General features: G+C 37.5%; 1 protein-coding gene across 2 annotated transcripts in view; it reads left to right on the top strand.

Moving 5' to 3' along the window:
* Positions 1 to 11,134, top strand: part of TDRD9 (tudor domain containing 9) — a 73,197-nt gene extending 62,063 nt beyond the window's left edge. For both annotated transcript variants that reach the window (XM_027732896.2, XM_039379555.1), the window contains 9 exons: positions 1,830 to 2,090; positions 2,549 to 2,698; positions 3,756 to 3,826; positions 4,220 to 4,329; positions 4,488 to 4,584; positions 5,235 to 5,373; positions 6,496 to 6,605; positions 8,991 to 9,063; positions 10,295 to 11,134. In XM_027732896.2, the coding sequence (XP_027588697.1) occupies positions 1,830 to 2,090; positions 2,549 to 2,698; positions 3,756 to 3,826; positions 4,220 to 4,329; positions 4,488 to 4,584; positions 5,235 to 5,373; positions 6,496 to 6,605; positions 8,991 to 9,063; positions 10,295 to 10,390 (1,107 nt within the window). In that variant the 3' untranslated portion in view covers positions 10,391 to 11,134. The remainder of the gene's footprint in view (positions 1 to 1,829; positions 2,091 to 2,548; positions 2,699 to 3,755; positions 3,827 to 4,219; positions 4,330 to 4,487; positions 4,585 to 5,234; positions 5,374 to 6,495; positions 6,606 to 8,990; positions 9,064 to 10,294) is intronic.
* Positions 11,135 to 12,271: the final 1,137 nt, after the last annotated feature.

Genomic DNA, 12,271 nt, shown 5'->3' with positions numbered 1-12,271 from the left:
ACCTACAAATCACCTTCGCTGATAATCAGTTAGGTGTTTTCCACAGATGTGTATTCATGGAGCAGGAATTGTATTTAATTGAACTACGTTGTATTTAATTGAACTATGTTGTATTTAATTGAACTATGTTGTATTTAATGTCAATCCAGCCTTATGTTTTCAGGGGCCCTTCCTAGAGGGGAAAAAAAGGAAAAAAAATGGGAAAAAAAAATAAACTCCTGAACTTTCTGCCTGACTGGATGTATAAAGCATTTTGTATTCATTTTTTTAAATTGAATCTTTGAAACTAGTCCTGTTTCTATGGGGACAGCAAAGTGGGATCTGTCTTCCACCTGTAATCACAGGAACAGTGGAAGGAGAGAGCTGCCATTTGCTGTTGTTTGTTTGCTGTGAGTCAGTTCTATGAGAAGTAGAACTTCTCCCTGGTAGGAGAATGTTATTCTGGATCCTCACACAGTGCTCAGGAGTAACAGGCTGAGCAGTAGATCAGCTTTGCTTTAAAGAACACCTGAGCAAATGTCAGTGCTTTATACAGCCCAGAGAGGAGAAACTGTCAATGGCTGGCTTAATCTATAGATCCCTGCTTAAACCCAGCTGCTCCTACTGCATGGAGGCAGAGGAGCACAAGTGGCAGCACAGTATCTCTGCTTGTCTGCATGGCACAAGTCTGTTGTGGCAAGTACCTTGTGTACAGTTACTGTGCAGAGTGTTTTTGCTCCATCAGATCTCCTGCTCTGCTACATTACCAGACAAATACATAGGGGGATACCTCTTTTAAATTTTGCAAAGCTGGAGGTCTGTGGTTTTGCTTTGTGCTGCTTTACTATTCTTTGAACTGCTGGCTTTACTTGGACCTTTTCAGGCAGAAGTCTCTTCATGATTAAATATATTACAGATCAAGTGACCTGTAACACAAGTGTGAGGGATTTTGTAGCTAGTTTTTCAGAATAATAATTCTCTTGAGCTGTATTTACAAATAAATAGACTTCAACTGAAATTCAGCTTTTCAGTGCTCGTCGAGATACTTTTAAGCTAATAGAAATAGGTGTATTGTATTAACTGTATTCTCTGAAGCATGTGTTGATGAAAATGAGAAGTGGACCAGCAGAAATATGATTTTATTTTATTGATCTCTTTTTAGGATTAGATCTTGACAGGGTTAATTTTCTTCAGTTTTCTTTTATAACTGATGTAAAAAAATAAGTAGAAATAATTTTCACAAGAAGCATCCTTTTTTTTGTATTTTCTACACTTGTATTAAACGGAAATGTATTTCTGCTTCAGGCCTAATCTTTTAATCACTAGTTTTAAAGACTGGCTAGAAAAAAAATAGGGTTTCTGTTATAAATTCATTCAAAGACATAATTACAGATAGTGACTGTGGAAAGGGGTTAAATGAGAAATTAATTACTCTTGCCTGCCAGGGACAGAAGACCTACAGTGGTCTTGCCAAGTTTTCTCTTACCTTAGTTGAAAACAACTGTGGACTGTGAAGTTTTTTTTCCAGGGAAGACATCTCTGTGCTCCTAAGATTTCAATCTGAATAGTGAATTAATACCAAATTATCCTTTATGCACTGTTTGCTCTTATTCCTTAGCAACTACATACTATATTGAAGGGATATGAGATGTCATGTGCAGCTGTGTTGTCAGTGATGGAGTAGGAATAATGCCAGTAGCTTTACAGCAGTCCTAGGAATTAACATAAGCTGCCGCAATAATTATGAAATAATTTACAGTTATTAATTCAAACGGTTTGGGGAGGAAATGAGATACTTTCATGCTGATTCCCTACTCAGGCAAGTGTTGTCTTCAATGTTTTTGCTCTAGGCTTTAGAGTTCAAGATATGCAAGATGCGTCCGTCTGCCAGATCGATCGTGTGTGGGGAACGGTGGAGTTACAGCGCCAGCCAGAGATTTGCCTCGCTGGTCGATGGCTGCAGTCTGCTGGTGCACGTGTATTCAGTCGTGCACGGGGTCCTGCACGTCGATGTTTTCCACTACTCCAGGTGCCAAGACCTGGTGAACATTCGAGACGTGCTTATTGAGGAACGTTATGCCGAACTAGCAGAAGAATCGTACGAGTCACAAGTATGTACTGACTGAGCTGCTTCTGCTTTTCTTACTCTGATTTGTTTCGGTTCAGGCTGCCTGAAGTCCTGAGAAGCTGAGCTGAAGCACTGACTAGTGGCTTGGGAGTAGGCAAGGTTAATACTTGAGTACGACAGTGTGTTTTTATGTGTGTGCATAATGGATATTGAGCTGTTGGCCAAAAGTATTGCTGTTTTGACACCCTTTTTAGAAGAGATATTTCCCAGGAGGTTATTTCATCAATTCAGCTGCTCCACTCTTACTTGAAATTATGAGAAACTGTAGCTGTTTTATAGTTTTAACTGTCTTCCGTTTTTATGTTTTGTATAATCTGAAAGGTCATTGGAAAATCGGGTTTTGTATTTGTATGAGAATATTTCTTTGTGTAGGACCTGTTTTGTAAATTTTTTAAAGACATAATTGTTTTAAAGTTTTAACACTCTTCCTCTATTGTGTAGCAAAGCCACAATTTGCTCAAGGAGTTACTTTTGGATGAAGTAAAGAAAGAAAAGCAAGTGCATGTATCTTCAAGACAGGAAGAAAAGCGTCTCATTGGAAGATTGTTAAACTGTTTTTCTGACAATAAGTCTGATGCGCCAACCCATAAGGTAACTTGGGTGGTGGTTTTGTCCTGTCATTACATGACCCTGCTTCTCACACTGTTAGAATGGAGATGAGGACTGACAGTACCTGAAACAACCAATTGGTGCCTCTCATAGGGCATCCTACTTTCTGTTGGTAGAAAGCCATAGTGTGACCACCATTTCACTGCTGCAGCTTTTAACAGAGTTTTGAAGTATAGTCTTAGAATTAAGTTAACCAGCTCTTCTAACACATTCTAAGGCAGCACTTTGAACCAGTGCAGAACAGACATAAAAGTAAAAAACTGAACACAGTGTTTCCATAGGTAGTCTTCTTTACATAAGCTATAGCAAAAAGCAAGTTTACAATCCTATCAATTTTTCAGAAAATTTAAACATGGTTTTTACTATACATAGTGTTTCATTCTTCCTCAGCTAGTGATAGGTAGGCAGCTGGGATAAGTGATGCAGCGAATTCTCCAGCAACTGATAGTAATGAAACTGTGGATACTTTTCCTCTGCCAGTTCCAAACTCAGAATTCGTTCTTACTTACATGTTTTCATATGTCAAATCACTGCTAAGTTGGAATGTAAAACATGAGAATGTTTCTCCTGTTCTGCATTCTGATTACGAGTTAGGCCTCATCTACATTCTAATTCTTTCTCTGTTTCAGACCTGACAAAATTTCAGTCTTTCAAGAACCTAATCATGCTCCATTTACCCACAGGAGTAGTCCTGTTTAACAACTCACTTTGATAAAGTGAGGTATTTTCAAGATTAAAGGCCTGCTCATGTAAACAAAACCAACCTGATTTTAAGTGATCTATGAAGTCTGAACTTGTGTCTAAGCCAGAGGAAAGTAATGAATTTCCAGCACCTGTGAAAATAGATTATTTTTATTTAGATGCCTCAACAAGCAAAGTTTGCTTTAGATGACTACAATGGAAATGCTGTTTATCAGTTTATCAGCTCACTGTTGCTCAGTACATGCTGAAATGCATTTTGGCTTTCATTTAAAAAGAATTTTGATTTGGAGAGATCCAGGCTAACTAGAATGTTATTTTTCTCTCACTTTTTTTGAAGGTAACAGTTTCGGGCCCATTCAGTCCTTATGAGCTGAAATGCTACAGTCTGACTAGGGTATCCCGGTTCAGGTATGAGAAGACTTTTAGTGTGAAGTATAATCATGTTCTTAGATGTTATTTTCAATAAATAGGCAAACCCCATCCTAATTATTCTTACAGATTTTTACTGAATTTTTATTCATTGAAAAGAGTGAAGTAGTCAGGCCTGAATTGCATTAATATGCATACTATGGTTATTTTAAAATCTTAAGAATAGCTTTATCAAAGGTGCATTATTGTCTTACAGAGAGATTTATTAACTATCTTATACATCTGCTAAATGGCATTCAAGTAACCTAAATAACCAGTAACAACTATTTTGAGTTTGCATTGTGACTTTGAAATCATTCTTTCATTTATATGTTTGTATGGATTTTAGTGTGGGGTTTTTAATGTTGAAAATATTTATTATTTCTTCCCCAGAAATATTTTCATATGTAAGGAGAGCATAAACTCCATTGTTGTCCATGATACTGCAGAAGATCCCTTTCAACAGTTGCTGGTTGCTGCTGATATATCAGTAAATGCAGCTGGTAATGCCTTATAAAAATGTGTGGTTGGTTTCCCTAGACTTCTGGTTTTATGAGTAGTTCTGTTACTAAATATGTCACTGTAGTTCAGTGTTACATCTTTCTTAGGTTTCATTTTCGCTAGATACTCCTTTTAATTTTTTTTTTTCTTTTGGTGTCAGGATCTACTCTGTTTTTAGGGGAAACATCTTTGATGCCTCCTATTCCTGGCCTGCTTGCACTCCTCAGTATGCTGTTTGCTCCAGCAATAGAACTCAGGTATTTGTGCATTTTAAAAAGTGGTGGTTCTTTATTTTTAGGACCCTCAGAAATTTTTGACAGACTTTTTTTTTTCCTCTGCTTTCAGCATTTTTATCTGTTCTCTTCCTGGTATTTTTTATGAGTTTTAGTATAGTATGTAGCTAAAATAATTTGTTCATGTATGTATGAATTGGTGCTGGAGATTCTATCCTCGTGATAAGGCAGTACAGTTCCTGACAGTTGTGCTGGATGGCTAGGAAAATGGAATGTAGAACTGGCTGTTTTAAACCTACATGAGGAGAGGAACTTCAGTAACTTTTTGTAAAAGCTGAGTTCTGGCAGTTGCATTGCTGTTGTTTTTTCTTTAAAATCTGGTATTTGTAGATTGTAATTTCAACACAGTGAAGCTAGTGTTCCTTAATTTTGCTTATGTATGATTTTTTATAAGTTTTATGAGTACATGTTTACATAACCAGAACTTTAGTTTTGTTTCATCGCTCGATTTTAAAAAAACAGTATGACTGCGTGTGAATACATCTCAGTTGTTTTAGCATCTTTAAAACACGTCTTGCTTGGCATGGCTTAAGACAAGTTCATTTAAGTCTGTCTTCATATGAGTTTAGTTTCTTCATCTCTAGGTGAGACTGTTTTCTTTCTTTTTCATGCAGGGTTGATAAAACTGGAAAGTATTTTACTGGTGTTCTGTGTGGTTTGGGTTGGAGTCGGACTTCTGGGGCTCCACTGCTTCCAGAAAATGATATGGCCCTGACATTTGATGTGCAATTTGGAGTGGAAGACATAATAGAGGTAAAACTTGCTTAAGAATTTTTGCCACAGTAGGAATTCAGTAGAAGTCAGTGCATCAGAACTTGTTAGCTCTCAGAATTAACAGAAAAACTTGTTTGGACCTGTTAGTTTGGGAGGGTTGTTGTTTGATTTGTTTGTTTGGGTTTTTCTTTGGTTTTGTTTGTTTGGATTTTTTTAATGTACTGCCTGTTTATAATCTTGGATTCTTATAGGGAGAGACAGTTGCCCCCTCCCTACACTTTAAACAAATAAAATGTTACGGAATTTTATACACTTTCCAAAACAAAAGCATCAATTTTGCGCTAACCAGATGTCAATACTTGTTAGTCTTGTTCGTAGGATTATTATGGCTTTTACTGACAAGCCTGGCATTGCTGCTTTGCAGGCTTCAGTTTGATTTTACAGCTCTGATAAGTCATCTGTATCGAGCTACTTCTCTCAGAGCAGATCAGCCAAACAAATGATAAAGCCCCCGCGTTCCTCATTACAGCCTTTTGCATCTCACAGAGTGAGATCTGTCAGAGGGAAACACGTACATAAAATGTACTGTGAAGGACAGTGACATGTGCCTTAGCCAGTGAAGGACCTCACATGCCCTGGTCAGGTCTGTGTACAGAGCAGGTATGTGAGGTAGTGACCAGTGGTTTCTAGAGGTTTTTTAAGGACACAGTGGACAATGCTGGTGCACACACCTGTGAGCTGTTGTTTGCTGAAAGCACTGACTTGGTGTGATGTCTGCATTCATGGTGCTTTATCCAGAATGGTAACACTAAGCTGTTGTTTGTGTGAAAATTAAGGAGAGATAGAGAATATTCTTAAAACTTTTACAGGAGGAATTCCGTGATGGAAAAGTCCAGGTAAGTGGTAGCCTCTGTAGTTTATGGCACATCTCAGTAACCTTGAAGATTGTGATATCAAGTTGCTGAACTAGTAACATCTTTGACCAGCAGAGATGCAACTGCAGGAAGAAATGTTTCTGAAGCTTCAGATGTTTTTGCTTATGCAAATAATATTCTAGTTGAAGTTGGATGGTATGGGTGCCATGACCACCTTCATGGCAGTGTAATACAATACAAACCTAGTGCTGGTTTTGGGTTATACTCTGTCACTGATGTTTTACAGATAAACAACTTAAGGACATCCATTAATAAGCTGCTCTGTGAACGTGCAGTATATTCTGGACAAGAGCAAATGATACAGCTGCAGGAAAATATTCGTCAGAAGCTTCTATGGTAATAATTTTGTAGAAATAAGATCTGTTTGCAGTCTCAGCAAAAACAGGATGAATGATTGCTTGAAGCATAGCTCAGTTTAGGCTTTGGAAAAATAATGTATGCTCTCATTTAATGATGCATTTCATTTACTTTGTTTATTTATAAAGCAGTATACTAAACAGCGTTAGACTTCTTGTGGGAGCACTGGTTCTTCAGGGAAGCCCGATCACTTAAGAGTCATAAAACCTAGACTGTAAAACCTGTTCTGCAGGATACCAGTTCTTATGTATCTTTTTTTTTTGCACCAAGGACAAAGCTAATGAAGTCCTATGGCATAAGAGTGCAGAAAGATTTAAAATCTTTCTCCCTCTATATTAAATTTGGGTTGTGTGTGCTGCCTTTCCTCCCTCAGCAGACCTGTGCAGGATGGGTGTTGGCCAAGCTAACTGGAAGTCCCAGGCTAATTTAGGAACTGAAATAAGGCTACCTGCCCTTTTTCGCAGCAAGCCCCCCTGCTTCTTGTAACTCAGGCAGTGGTTCTGAAAAGACCATTGTGAGGCAGTGCAGCCAACCTTGAGAATTTTTTCAGCTTGTAGTTTAGAGGAAGTAGTGCAAAAAAGTATCCCTGTAACAGTTCCTTCCTATGTCTGCCACTGCTGAGCATAGTGTGAAAAATGTTCCCTTGTTTGTACACACAGTGTGCATTTTAGTGCTGTCTGTATCAGCAGGAGCATTTTCTCATCCTGACCTGGCTCTCTACTAAACCTGTGTTAAGAAGAGCTCTGGTTCAGACATGAATTAAGAGTTATGTTATGGACTCTAGTATTAGCCTCATCTCTAGAAAATATGAGCTTTTTTGCCAGTAGAGCTTTTCTAAAGTAACTGTATGATGCTAGAGTGAGGCAGTTCCTCATGTTGATAAAGATCAGAAGCTTTTAAGCTTAGCTGCTCTTACCCAGGGTTATCAAAATTATTATCAAAGCAGCTGTTTATGCTGATTTTTTTTCAAGTGTTTCTTGGTTTTTAATGTACCCGCTCAGTTGATTTTTTTTTTTTCTTTCTTATCTGTGAAAAAAACTTATTACATTGCCTTAACTTAAAAGCAAGCACCCATACTTCCTATTTCCAAACCTCAAAGTTCAGGTGTATTGCATGATAAATTAACAAGTGCAGGGTCAGCCTTATCTTTTGAGGCACTGGAAATGAAATTAAAACAGCATAAACAATAGAGAAGTCAAGGAATGTGGGTAGGCAGAAAGAAGCAAAGCCACAAACCCTCCGCTGGAGGTGACGGTGACGGTAACAGCTCGTGCTCGGTCATCAACACTTACGTGCAAAATTCAAGGCACTAAAATGTCACTGCTGTTTCTTTGGACATGTGAATACTTGCTACTGTTCTGGCACCTATTTGGGACTGATTGTTCAGACATCTCCAGCCATTTGGGAGGGGAAGGGGCAGCCTGTGCAGCTCCTTGGCTCAGGTCCTCAGCATTGACCTGTTCCCCAGCTCAGTCAGCACCAACTGCCTGACTTGGTCATTCTCATCAGCCATCTGGGCTTTTTTTCTTCAGGATTTTATACCTTTCTGTGGTAGCCTTTTCTCTCTTGGAACTTTTATGCTTTTACTCGTTGTCTTCCAATGATCCTACAGCTATTTTTTTTATTTAAAATTTTATTTTATTTTTATATGTTTATATTTGAAGGAATAAACAGTCTGATTATTGCAATGATTTCTTCTTTTCCCTTGTGTAAAATCTTTCTTGGTTTTGAATATTTTTTTCCCAATTACACGTTTTTAAAAAACTAACATAAGAGTACATAGGTAGAAATTTAGCCTGAACAGTCTTTCATAACTTTTTTTCATTTTTCAAAAGCTAATTGTATTTACAACATGTCACTACTACTTAAGACTAAAATCAGTGTTTGAAAAACACATCTAGACAGAATTAATTAATGTCTGCTACTATTGTACTTTGCACAGCTTGAGGAAATAACTGGAGCAGACAGACAATCTATAGTAATTGAGTTGTCATGCAAAATAAAATACCCTAAAACTAGCTGTATTATACATTCTAGTGAGTAAGCATACATAAAACTTACAGAATAAATCATAGTTGCAAATTCTAGTACTTTGTAATAAAAAAACCTCATTATATTCTTTAGAAGAAATACATTCTGATACAGATTTTCACAGAGACATTAAGTGTATTTTGACTTTTACACTAGAGGGGGCAAAGTACAGAGAAGTGAACAAATCAGACTAGATTAACAAGGAAATTTAAGATTCCCTTCAGCACAGACACCTTGTAAATACCTGGTTGTATCTAGCATTAAAAAATCCTTTGTGTTCATAATTAATCAAATACAAGTGTGTTACTTAAGGCCATTTCTATGTAATTTCAGTTTAATCTGCAAATCAAGGCCTCGAGATAAAATTGTTCCTACGTGGTGTGAGAACCCATATGCATGGAATCAGGTAAGGGTGTAAAGATACTTTTTTAAACTTCTTTTTTCTTGAGGAGTTAAGAGTGTTAAAAGGGAGAATTTCCTTTGGAAGGATGTCTTCTTTTTGATTCTTGAACTTGAAAATACTGAAAGCACTGTAGAGTCACATTTAAGCACTTTTGTGTATGCATCAGTCTCTATTGATACACTCTTTTTGTCTGTTTATTAGTTGAGTAGTTTGGTTTTTAATTTTGTGTATGTAAATACTTAATCTTTTCAAGCAGAACTCTCTATGGGTTTTAAGTTTAGAGAGATTGTAAAGGCAACTTTACATTTGCTGGAAGTTAAAATGTTCTATTTCTTTTTTCTATTAAGCAGCCATAGCTAAATTTTCCTTGTATAGAATTTGTCTGAATGCAGTGCATTTTAGTTTTGTTTTGAGATGCTGTGCTTTGAGGTGGCTTTTCCTTTCTAGGTGGAGAGAAATGTGGCTTGTTTTAGAACAGATGTGGTGGGATCAGGCAGGAGGCCAGTTTTCTAGAGACCCAGCAGAGTTTCATAAAGCTGAAAACTCTACTAGCTTCCTACTCTATTAGAAATTTTACCTTTCTTTCTGTGAGGGCCTCTTCAGGCCACTAGATCTCCTGAAGAAAAAGTACAGTTTCTTAATTAAAAGCAGGTGAGGAATTGCTGAGTGCAGGAGTAAGTGCTACACACACCCTCCCTGTGCCTCTCCCACCCTGAGGGGGGTATAAAGGAGGGGTTTGGGTCCCTCCCTCTGAAAAGAGGGGCAGAGAAGGAGCACTAAGGGCACTTGTTTATAGAAGGCATTTTTTTTAGAGTGTATTGTAATATACTGCCTTAGGCCTAAGTGTTTCTGTTTTCATATTTCAAATTCAGTTATCCTTGGAATTATGAAGATAATCTCCTATTCACTTTTACTGGTGTTCAGTTTTTATAAGAAGCTAATGTACAGGCCTTGGATCAGGATTTTCCCCACTGCATTTGAAGAATCTCAGGACAGCTTTTTTATGTCATCACATAAAATGCTACCTGTAATGCTTTGGAATTGATTATGGAGTAGTATTCTGGGCAAACCATGAAATACAGCACTGGCTCTTTTGTTGCAATGTGTGGCATGGAACTGGAATTCCTGTATGATTTGAAACTCAGAACTGTTCAAGACTTTTTTTTAAACTGTGTTATAAAGGAAAAAATTACTAGAAATGCATTCTGACTTTCATCTTGCTTCTTTTGGTTAGGTGGATTCTCAGCGTATTGTTGACAAGTCTGAAAAGCAGCGTGAAAGAGGAAATAGTGTTTATCAGCTCCACAAGCTTGTTTTGTTGAATGATTAAGTATTCCTAGAAGTCTTTCAGAGGATGAGGTATTACAACTAGTCTAAAAATTAATTCTGTCTTGGATGCATGTTTTGCAAGACTGTTCCTTAAGATTAGTGTAAGTGTACTGAAATATGGTTTGGAATGTGTTCGTGTGTTTTTGAAAAAGTTAAGGTTTGCTGGCCTAGAGCGGACGAGTTTATTCATAAAACAAACTGATGTAAAGCAGGATGAAACTTCAGTAATACTTCTGAGCAGGTTTATTGCAAGGTACATGAAAGATGAAGCAAATCTAGGTTTAGTTGTTCATTTTATGTCTAAAAGCTCATAAGTCAAGAGGCATGAATTTTTTTTTCCCCTTTAAGTACAAGTTGCATTTTCCTGTTTTCTTTGTCATTAGTTTTTCAAAAATACATGCAACAAAGGGGTTTGGGGTTTTCCCTAACCAAAAACTGGAAGTCAGAGGAAACTGATGATCTAGATTATGTTCTGATGCAAACTACAACTTGATATATAATTTTTTCATTAGTTTTTCATACAGCAAAACATAACCTGATTTATTTTCCTGTATGGAAGAAGAATGCTTTTGAATTACTCATTCTTGGCACTTTGTTTCATTCTTTCTTCTTATTCTTACCTGCGAGATCTTTAGTCCTAAAAATGAGGTCAGTGGTTTCAGAATAAAATGCAGAAGTGAAATAAAATGTTTTTGTCTCTTCTGTTGTGCGGTCATGCTTAATAAAAGCTAAATTTAGTTATTAATGGTTTGTGATTGCATTCATTAAAAGAATCCAAAAACAATATATGGAAAAGTATTCATCTTCACTGTTTGAAGGTCATATAATATCCAGTCATCCTCTTAAGGAGAGGAAGAATCAGTGGTCACCATAAAGAAGTGGCAGATTTGGGGAAAATAAGGGGATGCTTAAACTAAGAAATTATTTTAAGCTGTACTTAAACAGGGGGGTGACTGTATAACAGGCAATTTTAGTGGTTTATTAGAGCATTACTCCCTTAGACCCATTTTACTGATCCTTGGGAATTATAAACAGAATACTTAGTGAGACAGGTCTAAACAGAAAAACTGTATCTCAGCTGGCTTAGACAAGAGGATTTCTCAGCAGAGTGTCGTACACCAATGAAGTGTTGCACCTTTGGGGACAAATGAAACAGGCAGGATTTCAAATCATTGCTTTACCTATTAAGGATGGGAGTTTCTGCTGGAAAAGGAAACTTGGCAATAAAAAAAGGCATGATATAAATAATGGAACTTATTTCACATAAGCAACACTGAGAATTTTTAATTTTAAACTCTGTTACTTCTGTGTGTGGGTCTGTCCCGTGTGCATGTGCTGCCACCAGGCGGGGGCTGCTGTGCTGCTTCTCCCTCTAATGGTTCCTGTCATCACACAGCTGAAAGGTTTCCTTATGGTGAGAGGAGTGGATAATGCCAACTCCCCTCCCAGTGCAGTAACCCATAACCTGCCCTTGCTCAGTTGAGAAATGAAAGTTCTGTATTGAGAAGTCAAAGGAGCTCCCAATTTTGTCCTGGGTGCATAAAGCACCTGCAGATGTGACACGTGACAGAACACCCTTGAAGGAAACAGAACATCTTAGCATCTCCCAGCCAGGCTGAATTTATTGCCTGAGGAATATATAATAATAATATTTAAAGAGCAGCTGTTGTATTTCATGGTTTGATTCACGTTTCAACAGCACTGCAAAGTCACTTAAAAAAGTTTAAGGTAAGCACCTTCAGGACTTTCCCCTCCAGTTACACGGGAGAAAGAAGCATTGTAAAATAGTAGTGTCTGTATGGCTATAGACATGATCCCAGTCAGCTTTGTGCCTTTTGGGGGCTCCTTCCCTAAGAAAAAGGGCCATGACTGCTTGTCAGGA

Source organism: Pipra filicauda, unplaced genomic scaffold (assembly GCF_003945595.2).
Source record: "Pipra filicauda isolate LSUMZ 115617 unplaced genomic scaffold, ASM394559v2 scaffold16_size7369187_pilon, whole genome shotgun sequence".
Taxonomy (NCBI): Eukaryota; Metazoa; Chordata; class Aves; order Passeriformes; family Pipridae; genus Pipra; species Pipra filicauda.
The sequence above is the reverse complement of the archived record's forward strand: the minus strand, read 5'-3'. Positions and strand labels throughout refer to the sequence as shown.